Raw genomic sequence first — 20984 nt, 5'->3', positions numbered from 1 at the left:
CTAAATAAATAAATATGAAAGAAAGAAAGAAAGAAAGAAAGAAAGAAAGAAAGAAAGAAAGAAAGAAAGAAAAAGGAAGAAAGACCTTGGTCCAATACTCTTACTTGCCTGGTGTCCTGTACTTTTCCAAAGCACATTCCTTGCTGTTGTCATCTATGTCCAAATAACCCTGGGAAGCTCATGGTCTGCAGATGGTTGCCATGAAAGGCACGAGATAGGGAGTCAGGAGCCCTGAGCTCCAGTCTGGCTCTTTGCAGTCTCCTGAGTAATTTGGGACTTACTCTGCCTCTCAGGATTCAGTTTCCTGCCCCGTCAATGGAGGGAGGAGAGGAGAGGAAAGGGCAAGACCCCACCTCCAATGCTGACTGGCATGACTGTTCCCGTCTTGCACAGAAACAAACGAGGGTCCAGGGAGGAGTGAGGATGGGCGACAGCCTGCTGGAATTCACAGAACAAGTAGCAGGGGGGCTAGAATCAGAAGGCAGCATTCTCTGGTCCAAATCTAGGGTGCTTCCCCCTACCTATGCAGCTCCTCCCACATAATTTGGCCCCCATTGTTTAGGAGAGTTGATTCCTGGGCTTCCCAAACAGTCTAGAGCCACCTGGACCCAGGGCATGGCTCCACCAGAGGAATGAGACTCCGGAGTGCCAAGACCTGGCTGCAAAGAAAGAAGACCCTAATTCCCCTCTCTCCCCAGGAACGAGTCTGGCCGGCCCAGTGTCTAGAAGTCCCCGGAGCTGGTTCAGGCATCTGAGATCAGGAAGTGGCCGAGTTTCCTGGGAGAAGGGCTGGTGTGGTGCCAGGAGTCAGGCCAGATATCTGAACGAGGGAACCAGCCCATGTCCTGCCCTGTTGTAACCTGGGCCCAGACATGCCTGTCACAGTATGGTTTTTTTTCTCTGCAGAAGCTGACCGGCCGCCTCATGCTGGCCGTGGGAGGGGCAGTGCTCGGCTCCCTGCAGTTCGGCTACAACACTGGAGTCATCAATGCCCCCCAGAAGGTGAGTGCCGTGCCTTCCTTGGATTATCAACACCAGCTTGCTGTGCTGCACACTGCACACCCCACATCCCACATGCTCACCCTGCCTGTTGGGTGTCAGTCGTTCACATCAATTCACCATCTGCTCCCACCGGCCAATTATTCTGGCCCCGAAAAGGTCAAAAACCCTTGGCTTTGGCCTTGGAATCTCAGGGCTGCAGAATCATGGGGTCTTTATAAGTCATTTTGACCAACCTCGCACCCACACGGACATTTCTAATAATCAAAACGATGCTTGGTGTGATGATGCTCCATTTACATAACACTCTGGGATTACATAGGGCTTTGTGGTGCTTACCTCACTTGCTGCTCACAGTGCTCTATAAGGCAGGCAGGCAACAATCAGCCAGCACTCCCCTCCTGCAGGTGGGAAGAGGGGCCAGAGAAAGGAAACCTGCCCAGTATCCCCCCAGCTAGGCAGGGATGGAGCTGGTATCCAACCCTAGTCTGCCATGGAGCCCTCCAGACCAGGTGCTCCTACCACCCTCCCTTGTAAAGCATCCTGTTCCATGTGGAAACAGCCTCCTTCCCCTGGAGGCCCAGCGCCAGTCACATCAAAAATGGTGTCTTATCCTAGGGAACCAGAGGGATTAGGGGTCTGCTGGAAGGAAGGCTTGCTTCCTTCTTCTCGCAGCACATCCCAGATCCGTCCTCACTTGTTCCTTGAATGTCAGGACTGGGAGGGTCCCCCGTGATCACCCCCAGCTCAGCCCACCTGCTTCAGGAAGGAGAGAAGATGAAAGGGGTCAAGGGGCAGGACAGGATACTGTAAGGAGTCCCTTCTCTATACCAGCCCTTTTGCATATGTTTATGAGGTTGGGTGGTGAGTCCCCATTTCATAGACCCAAAGACTGAGGCCCTGGACAGATGAAATGACCAACAGGCTCAAGGTCGCATAGCTAGTGAATGGTGGCTCCGGAAGCCAGACTCTGTTTCCACAACCACAGGCTATCTCCTTGATCAGTTGCCATGTCAGTTGGAAAATCTGTACCTTCCTGGGGAGGACGAAATGAGAGTGGACAGTCCTGTCGGGACCACATTCATTGTGCAGAAGGGGAGGCTAGAAAGTGAGTGTGGCTGGCTCCCGAGGCCCAGTGGCCTGTCTGGGGGAACTGGGAGTGTTGGGAGTCAGAGCTGTCCTCCTCCAAATAGGCAGAGGGTGGCTGTGAGGGGCCATGCCTGATGCCCGGGAGCAGGTCACCAGGAAGGCCTGGCCTGCTGAGTCATGCTCAGCTGCAGCGGAGGTGACGGGACTTTTCCAAACTCGTCTGAAATGGCTCCCATGCTTGGAACAGCACCAAGCCCTGCTTTAGCTAAGTGCTCTGAGCAACTCTTGCCAAGGTGCGTGCCTCGACACTGACTCCCTTTGGGAATCTACAGATGGAAATCCTGCAGTCTTAGAGGGAGGTTGAGTTCTGCACTTGTGGTGTCCTGGATGCTCCTGACACTCCCAATTCTGATGTAATTGATCTGGGATGCTGTTTGGGCATGGAATGTTTAATGCTCCCCTGCTGATCCTAATGTGTGTCCAAAGTCCAGAGCTCCTGGATTAAGTGATGTCTCGACCTATCACCTAGTGAATTAATGAGAGAACGGGGACTCTAAGATCAGGATAGAAGAAGTGTTTTCCAGAAACAGAACAGGGATTGGTATGCAGAGGAGAGAGGCTCGTGTGTCTGTAGGGTGAGTGGGAAGAGAAAGAAGGCTGGGGAGGCCAACAGGTAAGCCCAGGCCTGACTACAAAGGGCGTCATGGGTAGATTTCATCTAGAAAATCTCAGCCGCTGGCATGGCAGGGCACCATCAGGACGGGCACGTAGGCACCGAAGAGTCGGCCAAGCTAGGAGTAGGGACTTCAGAGTGAGGACAATAGGGACTCATTGAAGAGGACAGATATGATCAGATTTGCATTTTAGGGAAAGGATTCGGGCATCTGGGCGGTGGGAGGGATCTAAGAATGGGAAATGAGAGACCAGGAAATAGCAAGAAAGCCGCTTTGGAATAGGGATAGGAAAAACAAACACCACGCAGGAAGAATGGGCAGGGTTTGGTCATCAGTTCAGTGTGAGGATAAGAGTGGGATTTAAAAAGGGATTCTAGGGGCACCTGGGTGACTCTCAGTTAAGTATCTGACTCTTGATTGCAGCTCAGGTCATGATCTCACAGTTCGTGAGATCCAGCCCCGCATCAGGCTCCACACTGATGGTGCGAAGCCTGCTTGGGATTCTCTCCGTCTCTGCCCCTCTCCCACTTCCATGCTCTCTCAATAAAAAAACATTTAAAAAAAAATGGCTTCTAGGTTTCTGGCTTGGGCAATATGGGATCTGGAGGAGCAGGTATGGGAGGAATAATTGATAGGTGCCAGAACTGAGGTGACATATTTGGAGATGTACAGGAAGCACTTGGACATGGGGGTCTGTTTCTCGGGCATGTGGTCAGCTGGAGAAAACCTGAGCGCTGGTCACTGGTATCCAAATAGCAGGAGATGTCCTGGAGAGACTGGAATGAAAAGAGAAGGAAGAGTCAAGTAGGAGGTGATGGATGAGGTGAAGAAGGAGTGCTATCAGGTGCCCCAGAGGTTAACCTGGACAAGTCAGCCCCATATTGCTGAATGCCAAAGACTGGATGGTGACCCTGTGGTGACCAAAGTTTGGGTGAAGCCATGTGGGTAGAAACCTCCCTCCAGCAGGTTGAGGAGGGCGGAGGGCATGGGAAAGATTAGAGATGGCTCTTCCAAGAGACTTAGTGGAGAAAGAAGAAAAGAGGGTGGTGGTTGCAGGGGTCATCTGGCTGGGATGCTTTTTCCCATGCGAAGACTTCATTTTTAAATGTGCTGTAAGGAATCACCAGAGAGGGTGAGGGTGAGCTGGGGAGAGGTCTCAGGACTCAGGGGCTGCTGGAGCAGAGGCACCAGGGTGGCACTGGGCGGGGAGGGCCCGAGATTCTTCTGAGGCTGTAGATGCGGACAAACCCACAGTGAAGTTCTCGGGTTCTCAGTGCCTCCCGCCTAATCAGAGACAGACGGAAGGGGAGAACAGCTGAGAAGGATGGGAGGGGCAGCTGGCCGGGGCGTCTAGCAGGCCTGGTGGGCGGCACAGAGGGCATTTCTGGGAGCATTTGTGAACACCTGTCCAGAGATCACTTCAGGAGCCAGGCAGCGAGGCCCGGAGTGGCCACAGTTGATTGTGCACACACTGAAATGGAGTGGTGTTTCCAGGGTGTGCGCTCGGACTCCCCGTGTTGCAGACACTTCTCGAAAGCCTGGTCATAGTCCTTCCAGGCAGGGGCGGGTTCAATGTGATAAACTTAAGCTGCGAAGAGGGGATAGGATGACACAAGGGTAAGGGTGACGAGCACAGTGACTCAGCCCTGCCTCAGCCCTGCGGACACTTTCGCTCCACAAGGTCTACAGGCTCTATCCCAGACAGTGGGAGGTGGGGCAGGGGTGGAGCTGTGCCAAGGTCTGCGCACTCGGGGAGACCCCTGGGAAGATCCAGAACATAGCTAATGGAGAGCTTCTGGGTGCCACTGGAGAAAGAGGAAGGCAGGCTTATGCAGAGGGGGAGGGGGCAGCCTTTCAAGGGGCAGGTGGCCCAGGCACTGGGGTCATGTGGTGGCAGAAGTGTTGCGCCCACACACCGACGTCCCCTGTCTGTTTAGGACTGTTAGGAAGCTGCCCTGGGCTGGCCGGGTCGGCCTGCTTTCCTGAGGAGCCTGCACCTCACTAATGGTGAGGATGCCAGAAGCTGGGGCTCCTCCATAAAAAAGGCCCCAAAGGGCTTCCTCCTGGAAGTGGTTAATTAATCATAACATTATCTTAAATGTTTACAGAGCACCTCCCCATAAATCATCTCCTCATGGCCACCCCACAAGGTGGGTGGGGCTGGGTTATCTTGCCTTCTTATAAAGGAAGAAACTAGGCTGATGAGGTCACCTGGAAAGTGAGAGGCTGAGCTACGGCTGGCCTCCAGGCTTCACCAGGGAGTGATGACCACATCCCTGTGACGCCCCTGCCAGGCCTCCTGCCTTCTGGGGAGGAAGGAGGAGGGAAGCCCAGCCACACAGAGAGCAAATAAATGAACAAGGCATCCTGACCACCATACTGGGTGGAGAGAACGGCCTCTCCCTTCCCCAAATGGCCGAGTTGCCAATAGAGATGACTAAAGGCCATTTAGAAACCATGCGTTCCTGGCCAAGGGACAGTGTCGGGCATGTCTCAAAATGAAGCATCCTCAGAAGCCAGAGTTAGGGCTGGAAGGGGCCTGATGGTCCACTGGTTTAGCATTCCTTATTTGACAAAGGAGGAACTTGGCCTGGAAAGCAGGCGAAGTCTGCCTGAGATGACCCGGCTTATGAGCGGAAGTACTAGAGGCCCACTTCTCAGCCCAGACTTCTGCCCACTGGGGCTGCACTGGGCTCCAGGCTCCAGGTAGCCTCCCCTTATCTCTGTCAAGATCCAGAGAGTTCTGTGTTCCCTCTGGCCTTCACCCATCTCCACTAATACAGACCCTTACAGCTTACTGTGTAAGTGCACAGAAATCAGAATTCGATTGTTTCTTATAATCACCTCGTTAGGTACGCACTATAATCCCTGTTTTATAAGAAACTGGGACACAAAGATGTTAAGCGACTAAACCAAGGACACACAGCCAGGACGTGGCAGAGCTGGGATTGGAATCCAGGGAGTCTGGCTCCAGTCTGCATCCTTGACCACCGTAGAAGGAATGGCAATTATACTACAGTCAGATGGGCACTGAAACACCCTTTCACACACCTATAACTGCTACCCAGCTGCCCCCTCTTACTCTGACTTCCAGGCCGAGTCAAGCTCAGTCACGTACAGACATCTCAACGGTTTCCCACACACGGTTGCATAATTTTCTTACACCATTATAGCCCTGTCATAGCTACATCATCGCTTAAGCCCCTCGAATTCATGGCGTGTTTATCAATTAATGACAACTCTTTCTACCCCTAGCCCTGTGCTGGGACCTAGTGACACAGATGAATCGGACGTCTCCCGTGTTGAAATGTAGTCTAGAGGGAGCACATGTTTCCTTGTAGTTAGCTCTTGGGGCAACAACGGACAGAAGCGTGGATGGAAGCGTGGGCAGGCTCTGTGGGAGTGGAGAAGGGAGAGGGAGAAGGTACCTGGCCCACAGAGCAGGGTTTTTCTCAACATTCACCTTTGGGGCCAGATAGTTCTTTGGTGCTGTGGGAGGCTGTCCCATGCATTGTAGGATGTTTAGCAGCATCCTTGCCAGCGCGACAACCAAAAATGTCCCAACGTAGCCAGATGTCCTCTGCAAAGCCACACCGCCCATGTTTGAGAGCCACTGCAGTGAGGAGGAGGGGTACTTTCAGGAAGGCTCTCCAGAGGAGTGTTTGTGTATTCTCTGAAACTCGCCAGGGAGAAGGCAGAGGAGCAGCACAAGCGAAATTGCAGCAATGTGGGGTGCCTGGGTGGTATGGGGGAGTCACTGTGTGGGGGTGGGAGGGGGCAATGGGGAGCCAAGAAGGGCTGGGAGCAGGGCTCCTGCAGGGACATGAAGATCTCTCTGCCGGCAGGGGAGACTCTGGAGATCAGGGACCAGTGAGGAGGCCAGGGTGAAGGCCTGGCCTGGGTTTAGAGAGAAACCATGCCAGGGCTGTTCTGGAGAAGCAGCATGGGTGATGGGAACCTCTCCTGTGGGCTTGGGGCCCAGCTTCCAGTTCCATCTGGCTGCCTGGGCCTCTTCCCCAGGCTCCAAGGAGGGGCCCCAGGGGACCCAGCAGGTGGGGCTATCTGTCCAACACCACCTGTGGCATCTGCTCTGAACTCTCAGCTGACCCTGGGGTGTGGCTGAAAGTTGCTATGGAGACATAAACTCTGGGCTGAGGGAGGGTAGCTGTGGGGGAAGGGATAGCAGGGAATAGGAAATCGTGGTCAAGGCCGGGCTGAGGGACTGAACTGGACAAGCTGGCCCTTTCCTCTTTCTAACTGGAGCTCAGAGCTTAGGTGGCTCTTTAACCCTTTCGCCCCCCAGTAACATCTGGGAGAGAGAAGAGAAGCTGAGGTGGGAGCTCTAACTCTCCCTCACAGGATGATCTAGAAGACCCTGGGTTGGAGGAGTCTACACGGAACGATGATGTTGAGACCGGCTGGGGGTTCTGCAGCATACCCCTTCTCTTGGCAGTAATCTAGAACTCTAGATCAAGGGTTGGCAGGGAGGCCAGGTCCAGCTAGCAGCTGATTTTGTATGGCTCATGTGCTAAGAATGGTTTTTACGTTTTTAAAGGGGGGAGAAAATTACGTTACATTGAGACGGGGGAAGAAAAATAAGCAACTGTGGCCATATGTGGTCAGCAGACCCTAATATTTTCTGTCAAGCCTTTTACATAAAATGTTTAGCAATCTTTGCCCTAAACTTTGACTTGTATGCTCCCTGCTGACAGGGAGCTCACTACCTGTAAGGTAGACAATCTCCTCCTCTGAAGCCTAGAAAGCTTTTCTTCCCCGAGGTGAAGCCTGTGCCCTGGGGCTCTGCAGACCTGCTGGGTTTCTCTATGAGTGGGGCAGCCAGGCAGGGTCTGAAGAAAGACTCCTTGAGGCAGGGCCCTAGTTCCTTCAGGTCTTTCTTGCACTATAAATTCCTTAGGATAATGCTATATCTTCAGGCACTTTAAAAATGGAAAACCCTGTCTGTCCTTAATGCTCCTCTGAAGATGGCAGCTTCTCTCCTTGAAAGAACAACAGTGACTTAAGTAACCGCTTATTCTGTATGCTGGGCTGCAGACTGTGCCTCATGCCCAGGCCCTCACTACAGACACTGCCCAGACACAGAGGAAGTCAGAACTTCCTCTGCAGACAGGCAGACGTGTGGTCCTTCTCCCACAGTTGCCCGGGTGGGGAGAGGGAGGAGGGGGGATTCCCAAGGAGTCAGATGTGATGCAAGCCTCCCGCCACTGCCACCCTCTTGAGAACTGCTGGGATGAGGAATAGGTTTTACTGGGAACCATCCAGTCTAAGGGATCTCAGCAGCCCAGAGGAGGTCTGCTTCACCACGCTGGCTCCTACAGTGTCACTAAGCAGGCATCTGCCCTCTAGGGTCAATGTGGGGTGATTGGACAGAGATCCTTCATAGCCCTCAACTCCTGAGAGTCTGATGCCATGGTGGTCCCCCCTCAAGCTGACTAGGAGCACCCCCCACTTCTGCCCAGCATGCATGCATTCACACAGACCCTCGGTGGGTAGAGAGGTTGGGAATAGGTTGGGAAGGGAGCAGAGATACAGACAGATCTGGCTAAACCTGATGCATTTGATGTGCAGGGCTCCATGGAGAGTAATTAATCACGGGAGGCAGAATCAGTTGGGTGGATGGGAGGAGTCAGGAGGAGAATCCGGGTGAGACCTAGGGCAGGTGCTGTACAGGCAGAGAATAGGATAGATGAAGAGGGCGAACTGACCGGGACCTAGTGACTGATTGGATGTGGGCGGTGGCAGGATCAAGGGTCTTCCAGCCTCGTGAAAAGCATGTGAGGTGGGAGGGAGCACGGGAGTGGGAGCTTTCAGAAGCACCAGCCAGGCCTCAAACATGAGCCAGGGTTGCAGAGGCTGCCAGTGACTGTGTAGTGGAGACTGGGTCTGTGGGATCCTTCTGAGGAAGAAGGCCCTTCTTTGCTTAGGGGCACTCAGCCAGTGCTAGGGTGGATGCTGAGGGCAGGGACTGGGTGGATGGTGACCCCAGAACTTGTCCCCACGTAGGGTTCTTCCCATTCTCCAGGGACTCCCTGCCTTTCCTGGGCCAAGGGCCAGTTCAGCCCCACGTGGGGCATAGACCCCCAGATCAGAAGGCAGGAACTCACTGCGCAGCCTCAGCTTGGCCAGGAAGTGCTGCTGGGGGTGGAAAGGATGAGCCTGAGGCCAAGGTGAAGGTGAAGGGGGCTGGGTATTCCCCGTTATGCATGCCCATAAAGAGGTCTGATCTGAGTAGCAGGGGAGCTCATGAGCCATTGAGGAGCTACCTCTCGACAAGGTTTGGTCCCTCTCACTTGTTACCACAAGGAGCACACTTCACTGGGGGAAGGGAGCCTCTGGGATTGTGGTCCTCTTACTGGCTGCCTCAACATCTCCAGCCAGCCCCAAGAAGAGGGTTAAAGACCCGAGCAGCCAGAACAGAAACCTCAGCCTCACATCTTTAAGCTCCTTTAGGTAGAAAGCCCTTACTCAGCCCTTGTTGACTCTGCACACAATTCAGGCAATTCCATTAGCTGACTTCTTGGCAAAATTTAAATTGGATGTGGAGAGTTCTCTTGAGACAGCATCTGAACCATGGGGGTGTGGAGGAAGACCCTGAGAACTACAGAATGCATCAATTAAAGGCCATCTGGGGCAAACACCTCTTCCTGCCCCCGTGGAGAGCCCCAAGGGCAGCAGAGTGAGAGTGACGAAGGGAGAAAGATTTCCACCCTGATGATGGGTCCTTAGTGGGGCAAGCGTCATTTATCTGGACAGTCCCCTTATCCAGGACAGCTTGTTCTCTGCAGGGCCTGATAAATGGACCATTACTGCTCCCAACCAGTCCTCCTCTGGGGTTGGTTTTATCCCTTGAAGAACACAGCACTTTGTTTTGTTTTGTTAAAATCTGCCTTCTTTCTGCCCCCAGCAGAAGCAGGGGCTCCCAGGAGGAGAGCCTAAGGCCTTCTCTTCATTCACTCACCAGGCATCCCTGGCACCAGCTCTGGGACAGGTCCCAGTGTGAATCCACTAGGGTCCCTGCGCTCAGGGAGGACACACTCCTGGGAGCCTTTGAGCTGGATCTCAAAAGGTTTCAGCATGGTAAGGCAGGATGGGCCTTCAAGGCAGAGTAACCATGAAGAGCATGAAAATGAGGCCGAGAGCAAAGGTAGAGATGGTGTTAGGTGGGGAGGTCAGACTGATACCTGGCAGGAGCCTTGATTTTGAATGATGGGATGCAGGGTTGGTTGTACTTTGTCAGTGGTCTGACTGCCCTTGGGTCAGTACCAGAACATGGTGGGGTCCCTTGGCTCAGTGAACGTGCCAGGAACCATGTAAGCACTCTACGTTTCATTACTCCCCTGCAGCATGATGAAATAGATATTGCTGATGTCGCCATTTGAGATGAAATAATTTGCCCTCGGTCCCAGTTGAGATAAATGGTGGAGCTGGGATCTGAACTCAATTGTTGTCCAGGTTCCTAAGCCCTACACTCTGTCTGGCTTCCTTGGGACATAAGATCTTTAGGTCTGCCTTCCTCCTCTCCCCATTCCTGTGTCAATCTGTCCTCACCCCCTAGAGCCCGGCCTCTGTCAGGTGTCTCCAGACTTGGGACAGATCATGGCAGCAGGACAGGAAGAAGGTAGAGGCCAAGGACCCGTTGCAACTGTGCAGCCAGGCCCAGCATACTCGATGAGCATTCCTGGGACCAAGAGCCTCGTTCTCCCCTTGGCAATTATGGCTTACCCACCTCATCCTTTCTGCTAGACCCCTGGGGCTTGGGGGAGGATTAGAGAGGTTCAAGGGCAGTGGCATGCAGGTTGTGTTAAGAGGCTGCATACTGCTGCGTGCACATGAACTTGCAGCATGCATGTGCAGAGGGGTGCCAGGATGGGCTAGCTACGCAAGTTTTAGCTGCAGGTGGTTGAAGGGAAAGAGGGACATCCAGGTTTGTGACTGGCTGAAGCCGGGAATATTCAGATCGTGTGAGCACTAGTATGTGTGTGTGATGGTGCATGTACACAGGAAGCTGTTTCTGGGTATGTTGGGCCTGTGCCCAGCTACGCATGTGGCTGGGTGGGTCTGGCCAGTCCCGTGGCACTGGGTGTATATCTGTGTTGCCTTAGAGTAGGGTGAACGTGCTCAGGCAGAACCGGTGGATCAGGTAAGGCCCTCCGTTGGGCGGGGGCGGGGGTAGTGGGCAGGCCTCTAGGACAGGTGTTTCCAGTTCCTGGAACTGCTTCCTTGTCCTTAGCTTTCCCCATGCCTCCCAGCTCGGCACCCTGGAGAGGGGAGGAGGCCATGGGTCCTTCAGGGTGTAACTCCCACAAATAGCTGGGCCTGGGGGTCAGAAAACAATTTGCACAAGTCTCTGGAGCATGTCTTATGTGCAGGTTGGTCACAACAGGCCCTGAGCGTGAAGTCCATGAGCCTTCCCTTCATCCCAGAGCGTCTGGAACGTGGAACCATCTGTCCAGCTGTATTTCCTTCCCAGCAGGGGTTTGGGGACAGGGCCCAGGTGGCCAGGGCCTAGCACCTTAGGCACTTTGAAGAGAAAAGGGGCAAGTGGGAAGAAGCACTTTCTCCCTGAACCTCTCTCTGCTCTGTGCCTGAAGTTCCACCATTGGTCATTTGCTGTCCACTCCAGCAAGTTCTGTGGAACAGATGAAACCATAGAGCACTGGAAATCACACCTGGGGGAAGCAGGAGAGCTGGTGCCACTCTGGAGATGGAGCCCATCCCCTTGTTTCTCACCTGGGGAAACTAAGGCCCACAAAAGGGAGGGACTTGGCTCAATGACATGCAGTGAGTTTGGGGTCTGGCCGGGTGCTGGGCCCTCTTTGAGGGGGCAGTGCAGTGCAAGGGGAAAAGGAGGCTGGGTCCCGGCCGACTCAACAGGCTGCTTCCCCCACTGCAGGTGATTGAAGAGTTCTACAACCAGACTTGGATCCACCGCTATGGGGAGAGCATCTTGCCTACCACGCTCACCACGCTGTGGTCCCTCTCCGTGGCCATCTTCTCTGTAGGAGGCATGATTGGCTCCTTCTCTGTGGGCCTTTTTGTTAACCGCTTTGGCCGGTGAGCAGAAGGGGTCCTGGCCCTGGCCAGGGCATCCCAGATGGGAGTGGGGGAGACTTCCCTGCCTGTTCAGGGTGTTGCCTATGACCTAGCCCCTGGGAATCTGGGGAGATCCAGGCACCCACCTGACCTGTGACCCCACCCCCAGACGGAACTCAATGCTGATAATAAACCTGCTGGCCGTCCTGTCCTCTATGCTCATGGGCTTCTCGAAACTGGCCAAGTCCTTTGAGATGCTGATCCTGGGCCGCTTCATCATCGGTGTGTACTGTGGCCTGACCACAGGCTTCGTCCCCATGTATGTGGGGGAGGTGTCCCCTACGGCCCTCCGTGGGGCCCTGGGCACCCTGCACCAGCTGGGCATCGTTGTTGGCATCCTCATCGCCCAGGTAAGCTGGGGCTGGGTCTCCTTGCCCAGCACTGCCCTCACCCCACAGCTTTGGTGGCTCTCCTGTGTCCAGATGACACCCTGATCAGAGTTGTCACCCAGCCTTCCACAGCCCTGCAGCAAGGGATAGCCTCGTGCACACACCCTAGTAGGCACAGGCCCCAGAGAGCACTCTGTCACTCACAGTTCCGCCAAGGCCTCCCTGGTGTGAGCGCAAGTCCCAGATGATTTGACCCTTCTGGTCCCAGCCTCGTGACCTGTCCTTCCCCTGGGGAGCCAGCCACAGGGAAGCCCCCTGGGACCTCCACATGCCAGGTTCTCTGCTGCCTGCAGGCCTTGAGGCCTTCCTTGTATACATTACCCTCTCTCTAGAAGGCTTTCCCTTTCCCCTCCCCAAAGTTGTCCCGCTGCAGAGTGACAGCCCCTATGCCGTGTGCCATTTGTCCTCCCACTTATGCTGTGAGGTCGGTCCTCCTTTCTTCATGTGACAAATGAGGACACTGGGGTAAAGCGGCCGCTGACACCACGGAGGCCACTGGGGGGGGCGGGGCCCGTGTGGGGGCGGGGCTAGGGCGCTCAGGGCGGCTTTCCCCACCCCTGCTGCCCGCAGGTGTTTGGCTTGGACTCCATCATGGGCAGCGAGGAGCTGTGGCCCCTGCTGTTGAGCGTCATCTTCGTCCCGGCGCTGCTGCAGTGCGTCCTGCTGCCCTTCTGCCCCGAGAGCCCCCGCTTCCTGCTCATCAACCGCAACGAGGAGAACCGGGCCAAGAGCGGTACGGGCGGGGCCCTGCCTTCCCCCCAGCCCCCCTCCCGCCCCGGCCTCCTTCCTGCTCTGAGCCACCCCCACCTTCCCTCCGGTTCCCCCAGTGCTGAAGAAGCTGCGCGGGACGGCTGACGTGACCCGCGACCTGCAGGAGATGAAGGAGGAGAGTCGGCAGATGATGCGGGAGAAGAAGGTCACCATCCTGGAGCTGTTCCGCTCGCCCGCCTACCGCCAGCCCATCCTCATCGCCGTGGTCCTGCAGCTGTCCCAGCAGCTGTCGGGCATCAACGCTGTGAGTGCCCCTCACCCACCCTTTCCTTTGGGCCCAGCCAAATCCCGTGGTCAAGTGTGTGCTGTGAACAGATCCCAAACTTAAAACGGACAAGCCCCTTCCAATGGAGCAGCTTTCCTTCAGAACCAAAACCCAGACATGTCCCCTTCATTCTACACTCACCCGTGTCCCACACCCACAGCGACGGAGGTGGGGAAAGAGCCACGGCACCTGGCCAAGTCCCAACAAACTCTCTGTCCCTTAGGTTTTCTATTACTCCACAAGTATCTTCGAGAAGGCGGGGGTGCAGCAGCCTGTGTATGCCACCATTGGCTCCGGCATCGTCAACACAGCCTTCACTGTCGTGTCGGTGAGTCTGCGTCATTGCCCACCACCGGTCAGCTGCCAGGGTCCAGCTCAGGGTGGCCTCAGGGCCTTGTGACCGAACGGCAGCATTTACTGCAAGCCAAGCAGTGTGTCAGGTTCTTCCTGAGTGCTGTGTCGTCTCATCCTCACAAACCTGTCAAGTTCATTACTCATATCAAACAGCCCATGGCACTGATGCTCAGAGAAGGGCAGCGGCTTGCCCAAAGTCACAGCCAGGATGCTCCGCTGTCTGGCTCTCTGGGGCTGGCTCTCACCCCCTGTCCTGCTGCCTGGAGTCAGCTCTCTGCCCCTCAGATCCTATGTGGTCCTTAAGCTGAGCCCCACGGAGGAGGCAGTGCTGTTTGGCTTTCTCAACACTTGGGACGAGCCTCTAGATGGGGGGCGGGCATGGTCAGAGAGGCACTAGGAGGGGGTGGCACTGACTCTGTCTCTGCCCACAGCTGTTTGTGGTGGAACGAGCTGGCCGGCGGACCCTGCACCTCATAGGCCTGGCTGGCATGGCAGGCTGTGCTGTGCTCATGACCATCGCGCTGGCACTGCTGGTGAGTTGCTCTGCTCTGGGAGACAGCAGGGGTTGGGGGGAAAGCTCACGACAGCTTCTGATCCGAGTGACTGTGTCAGCCCCAGTCTGGCCAGAAGCATCCAGAGACCATGTAGGGGCTGCCTTCTCCCTAGTTCTGGCTCCCTAGATTGTCTCCTACCCACTCACATCCTGTCTTGAACTGGCTCCTCCCTGTTCCGTGCTTTCTCACCACAGCACCTCTGGCCCCAGGACCTAAGGCCCCTTTCCCCAGGAATTGCTCTGCCCAGTACTAAGTCTTCCAAAGTCTTCAACTGTGACCTTAGTTCATCTTCAGAACAGCCCTAGAAAGTACTCCCCTCCTTACCACCAAGACATGGAAACATGCCTTTTCTCGGTTCTCACCCCTGCCAGGTGTAGTTAGTATTCCCATTTCACAAGTGAGAAATTCTAGTCCTGCTGAGGTTCGTAACTCAGCAGATAAAGGACAAAGCCAGGAATCGACCCCAGGTCTACTGGCCCTGAGCCTGTGACTGTAACCACTGTGGTAACCCTGTGCCAGGCACTTCACATGCACGAACCCTCCTTTGTCTACCCTCTGGGCAAGGAAGCAACAGTATGCTCATTTTACAACTTAACCAGAGCATAGAAAGTCTGGTGATAGCTGAGAGGTCCAGCACGCAGCAGGTGATGTGTGGCAGATCTGGGATCAGACCCAAAGCCTATACCTTTTCTACTGTGGCCTCCTCGAAGAGAATGAGGATATAGGACCACATGCTTTGGGCCTACTCTGCTGGCCCTGAGCTGGGCACCTTACAAACTGTTTAACACTTAGTCCTAGGAATGCTCTTCCACAGCATTCTGCTTCAGGCGGACTGCTCTGCATCTAGAGCCAGGGGACCACAGGGACCTCTTCTTAGCACCTTCCGTGTGCACACCGCATTACCATTCCCAGAGGGTAGGCTTGAGCTCACAGCCATCCTGCAGGACTTAGATCATTTTGTTCAGATGAGGAAGCAGAGACCCAGTAGAGGGAACCTAAGCTATGTGGCAAATCCAGGATCAGCCCCCAGGACTGCCTCCCAGCCTAGGACTCTTAGCCCTGCCCTGGGCTACCTCTGCAGTTTTGGTTTCCTCTGAGGATCCATAACAACCTAATCTAACTTTCCACCCTTCTGTTGTCCTCAACAGGAACAGCTGCCCTGGATGTCCTATCTCAGCATCGTGGCCATCTTTGGCTTCGTGGCCTTCTTTGAAGTGGGCCCTGGCCCTATCCCATGGTTCATTGTGGCTGAACTCTTCAGCCAGGGTCCTCGCCCAGCTGCGATTGCTGTTGCTGGCTTCTCCAACTGGACCTCCAATTTCATTGTGGGCATGTGCTTCCAGTATGTAGAGGTAAGAACCCTGCACTGTCCCTGCTCACCATTGCTCTCCTGCATGCAGGACCCTATGCTGCTCTGCAAAATGCTCTCCCAGCTGTTCTCATTGGAATCCTGCTGAGGAGGAAATTGAGGCTCAGAAGCCCAGGTCACACAGCTAAAAACACCTCAATTCCAGGGTTCTTTCCTTAGCTTTGAATTGTCTCTATTCTGCTCTGCGGTGGGACCCTGCTCCCTGGAGCCCATCACATGCCAGATGCAGGCAGTCTCATTTAATCATCCCAGCATGCCTGGGCCTTGAGTAGCTGTTCCCTTTTTCAGATCAAAGATCAAGTCCTATAAGCCAAGGTCCTACAGTCAGGATGTAGGATCAGTACTCCAACCAAGTGTGTGTGTGTGTCTTTCAGCAACTGTGTGGTCCATATGTCTTCATCATCTTCACCGTACTCCTGGTTCTGTTCTTCATCTTCACCTACTTCAAAGTTCCCGAGACGAAAGGCCGGACCTTCGATGAGATTGCTTCCGGCTTCCGGCAGGGAGGAGCCGGTCAAAGTGACAAGACACCCGAGGAGCTGTTTCACCCCCTGGGGGCCGATTCCCAAGTGTGAGGTGCCCCACACCACCAGCCCGGCCTGCTCCCAGCAGCCCCAAGGATCTCTCGGAGCACAGGCAGCTGGATGAGACTTTCAAACTGATGGATTTCAGCAGAGCCGGGCCTGGGGCTCCTTTCTTCAGCCAACAGTGATGTCCAGAAGAATATTAGGACTTTAATGGCTCCAGGATTTTAACAAAAACAAGACTGTTGCTCAGATCTATTCAGACAAGCAACAGGTTTTATAATTTTTTTTATTACTGATTTTGTTATTATTTTTTTATCAGCCAGAGTCTCCTGTACCTACACCCAGACTTCACTCTGAATGGCTCAGTACCTGAAGGTGGGGACCAAGTCCTGCCTAGACACTTGCCTTCTTCGCCACGCTAATCTGTAGGGCTGGACCTATGACCAAGGACATACTAATCAAACAACGAACTATGAGGCTTCTACCCCAAGAGGTAGCTGTGGCCGCTCTCTTCTGAGGCCTGGATCTCCCTACCCTAATGGTTAGGCTCCACTAGGGTTCGCCCATACCCATCCCTTCCTGCCCAACCACTCAAAGTAATCTTGCCTTGCCTGAGACCAGTTGGGAGCACTGGAGTGCAGGGAGGAGAGGGGAAGGGCCAGACTGGGCTGCCAGCTTCTAGTCTCCTTTGCACTGAGGGCCAGACGATCACCATGAGAGGAGGGCCGTAGGAGACTGAGAACTCACTGCTCAAGAAGACATGGACACTCCTGCCCTGCTGTGTATAGATGGAAGATATTTATATATATTTTTTGGTTGTCAATATTAAATACAGACACTAAGTTATAGTCTATCTGGACAAACCAACTTGTAAATACACCACCTTACTTCCTCTGTAACTTACCTAAACAGATATAAATGGCTGGTTTTTAGAAACATGGTTTTGAAATGCTTGTGCGTTAAGGGTAGGGAGAATGAGATGGAATGGGAGCGAAATAATGGCTATAGTGACTTTGAACTTTGTGACTTGAAACCCAGTCCCTTCCAAGGACTGAACACCCACTATTGCTTAGTCTAGGGTCATACTACCTTGAAGGCATCTGAGCTCCTCTGATCTCCAGAAGCTAAGCAGGGTCAGACCTGGTTAGTACTTGGATGGGAGACCCTCCATTGCTTAAAAATCTGTCTAATCCCTATTCCCCAGAGAAAATCTAAATATCTTGGCATCCAAGACATTCCTATTTTCCTTCACATGATAGTTGGTATTCAAAAAATGACAGCTATGTGCTAACCTTGATGCTCAGGCCTTGATACACATTATCTTGAATGTGAGATAGGTACCATATCTGCCTTTGAAAGGCTCAGAGGTTATGTGCCTGAAACCTCCAAGTAAATCATGCTAGAACCCCTACTTTTAACAGTTACACTACACAACCCCTACCCCATAGCTGATTTCCTCCAACCTTTAAACTAGGAAATGACCCCTCTGATCCAGCTTACATGCTACTGGGGCCTCTCAAAAGACTTCTCACCCCCTTTCCCACCCAGGAATTTCAAGGGCCTCCTCTGTTCCTTTCCTATGGCACTGTACTCTTGCACCCTTTATCTACAACTCCTAATTTTCCCCTTGTATCAATGTCATAGAAAGTCAAATTTGGTTCATCTGTGTCTTAAGCACTAAAGGCAGGCTTGGCACACAGCAGGCGCTTGGAAAATAGTTGATGAAATAAAGCACTAAGGGTATTTGTCCCTAGAGACTCAGAGGAGAAAATCAGGGGAATCTGCCGGTAGAAGCCTTTATAACTGCAGTCAGGCAAAACTATAAAATTTCCTTGGCACCAAGAGGAGGGAGTGAGAAGGGAAATGGAACTTAGTAAATGGAAGTGTCTATGTATGTTATTAGTTACAAAGAATCTGAGGCGTTATCTATCCATCCCCATCTCACAAATGAGGGGTGCGATTCAGAGTAATGCCCTGCCTGAGCCTGAAGGCTTAAAGCGCGAAGGGTTGAGGCCACGTGAGAGGTTGCGTGGGATGGAGAAAGCCTTGTGTCTCTCCAAAAATCTAACGCTGAAAGCAAGATATCTTTGTAAACTTCGAGGAGGCACCCGAAGGGGCAGTGTAAAGAGAAGAGTTAGGGGCCCAGAATGCCAGGAGTGAGTTTCATCCAGGCTCTTAAAAGCTCATGGCGGCACTCGGCGGCTGCTGCGCTGGATGCAAGTTAACAGACCAGGGCTGGGTTGGGGCGGAAGGGGCGTACCCAGGGCAGAAGCTCGAGGATGCAAAGACCATGGCGTGCAGAGACCGCGCCGCTCCTTGGCGCCCACGATCCCCGGGCTCCGAAGCGGGGCACAGCCCACAGCACCCCAGCCCCGCCCCGGCCCAGGGCTCCAGACCAGGGTGTGAAAAGGCCTGGTTCCCTGCCCGCACTAGGTTGCCCCTATGTGCCTGGTGCCGGCCATTTCCCAAAGTGCGCAGTGCGCGCAGGCGCCCGGAGCCCAGTCCCGCCCCAGCCGTGGCCCACAATGCTGTGGGAGGCACAGCTTCCGTTCCCTCGACGCCTTTTCTCCTGGCGTCCACCACGGCCGGGGCGACAGGCTGTCCTCCCCAGACCCCACCAGCGGTGCTCCAGGACCTGCTCTGGCGGTCGCTCCCTTGGTCGCCTCGCGGGAGGGGTGGGGCTACGCGGTACCTCCGCCAATCAGGCCGCACTGTTGGCTGGCGGGGAGGCGGGCCCCAGGCCACCACCAATCACAGCCTGGCTTCTCCGGCGGCGATCCTGTAGCGTCTTGTAAGTCTGCCTTCTGGGAGGTGCCTTTGCGCTGAACCTTAGCGCCGGCACCTGGAGAACCTAGGCCACCTGGGATTCCTATCGCCCATAAGGGGACGGCTACACATTCTGACGAAAAGGAGTAAATAGGTAACGAGAGTGCTCCCGGCCACCTTCTTTTCCAGGGCTTAGCTAAGTTCGCTGACAGTTTGTGAGCTCCTTCGTCGGATATCCTCTGCTCAAAAGCCTCCTCTCCCTGGACACCTGGATCAGGTTACCCGCTGGACCCCGCAGCATCGTGTATTTCCTCCATCAACTACATGGGAGTTGGCTGTCCCAACACCAGACTGGGGAGGCAACTGCTGAGCCATTCCTTTGGCCTCAGATCTCACCACACAATTTGGTCAGGCGACCAAATGAACTAGAATTTAGATTCAGTGATGTTCCACAATCTGATTTTTTTTCCAGGGCAGTTTTAGGCAGAAAATCCAACAATTCACCGTATGTATAAGGGGGAAAGAATGTTCAGTATGTTTAGTGCCCCCTTTCTCATCCTATGATTTTGATTTCCTAAATCACCTACAGATCTGACCCATTCTGTTTATTGCAGGCTGCGGGCCACTCATCTCTCTCCAGGGATCACTGAAGCACTTCCTCACTGTTCTCTCTGCTTTCTGCCTTCCCTTATTCTCAAATCTATCTATCATCTATCTATCTATCTATCTATCTATCTATTTCTTTCTTTCTTTCTCTTTTCTGATTTTATTTTTAAGTAATCTCTACACCCAGTGTGGGGCTTGAACTCACAACCCCAAGATCAAGAGTTTCACGCTCTACTGACTGAGCCAGCCAGGCACCCTTGCAAATCTTTATACAATCCACATCTGGTCATGTCTCTCTCCTACTTAAAACCTTCCCTGGGTCCTCAATTCCCTTTGGATAATGCCCAGCTTCCTTAGTCCAGAAATTCAAGACCATTCAGGATCAGTTTCTAGCACTCACACGCAGCCTCATCTTTCACCACTGCCCCCTCCCCACCACCTCACCTGAACCATCCTCTAGGCATTGATTACTCTGTCCTTTGACCTTTACATACTCCTTGCCTTAGGGGCTTTGGGTTCCCTCCACGCAGATGGCCTTCCCACCTACTCCTGTTGTCCACCAGGTGGTTTATCCCATCACAGCCCCGGGAGAAGCTGCTCCTTGGGACACTGCTGCCAACTAGTGGCTGTTGTGTGAACACTTGGGGCAGGTTTTAACCTCAACCTCTCAGGGGTTCAGAGAGAATAGATTGCTTTGGAGATAATCCTTCACTGGGACTATTACAACAAATCTGTTTGGTTACCCTGTCATTGGCATCCCAGAATGAATGACCTTCCTAAAGCAGTGTCTGACTACATTATCCTAGGGTTTAATGCTCCCCACTATCTCATGATAAAGCCCAAATTCCTTAACTTAGTAGTGAAGATCTTTCACATTCTGGTCTTTGGAGCCCTTATCTCCCAACACACTCCTTCAGCACTCTAGGATCCAGCCACAATGATGTGCTCAGTGTTCCCTGGACAGCTCCTCACCTAACCCAAAACTTTTTGTTCATTCTCCTTCTTTCTCCTGGTCTGCCTTTGCTCTCTCTATAAGGCCGTTTAACTGTCACTTTCTCTACAAAGCATCCATTCATTCCTTCAACTGTTACTTAACTGAGCATACACTCTTTGCCAAGCTTTTTCTTAAGCTGTGTGGTGTCTTGGAAAGAACATGTTACTTGGTGGAATAACCCTGGAGAAATCAGTTCCCTTTTCTGATCTTCAGTTTCCTCGCCTGTAGTGATATTAACATGAAATAAGATATGTATAAAGCTGGCATCAGTTAGAATTAGTCCATATCCTCCCTTCCACTCTATTCAGAAAGTCTGGTACTTACCCCTGAGATTTCTGTGATTTCCCAGGGGTCTCTTCCATTCTCAAGGTCATCTCTGGCTCTGACGGTCAGCATCTCGTAAACCACGTGGTGATGGATTCCCAGTGCAAGCTGTTTCCTGTCTTGGGACTCAGATTTTTTCTTTCATTTTGCTTCATTCATTTACTGGCCAACTACTGGGTGTCCGGCATTATT

General features: G+C 53.4%; 1 protein-coding gene across 1 annotated transcript in view; it reads left to right on the top strand.

Moving 5' to 3' along the window:
* SLC2A1 (solute carrier family 2 member 1) overlaps window positions 1-17046 on the top strand; it is a 28455-nt gene extending 11409 nt beyond the window's left edge. Inside the window, exons 2-10 of the mRNA XM_042952003.1 lie at window positions 907-1002; window positions 11674-11834; window positions 11983-12223; window positions 12833-12995; window positions 13090-13277; window positions 13522-13626; window positions 14084-14185; window positions 15355-15558; window positions 15950-17046. Coding sequence (XP_042807937.1) covers window positions 907-1002; window positions 11674-11834; window positions 11983-12223; window positions 12833-12995; window positions 13090-13277; window positions 13522-13626; window positions 14084-14185; window positions 15355-15558; window positions 15950-16150 — 1461 coding nt within the window. The 3' untranslated portion in view covers window positions 16151-17046. The remainder of the gene's footprint in view (window positions 1-906; window positions 1003-11673; window positions 11835-11982; window positions 12224-12832; window positions 12996-13089; window positions 13278-13521; window positions 13627-14083; window positions 14186-15354; window positions 15559-15949) is intronic.
* Window positions 17047-20984: the final 3938 nt, after the last annotated feature.

Source organism: Panthera leo, chromosome C1 (genome assembly GCF_018350215.1).
Source record: "Panthera leo isolate Ple1 chromosome C1, P.leo_Ple1_pat1.1, whole genome shotgun sequence".
Lineage (NCBI taxonomy): Eukaryota > Metazoa > Chordata > Mammalia > Carnivora > Felidae > Panthera > Panthera leo.
Note: the sequence above shows the minus strand (reverse complement) of the source record. Positions and strands in the feature narration are given on the sequence as shown.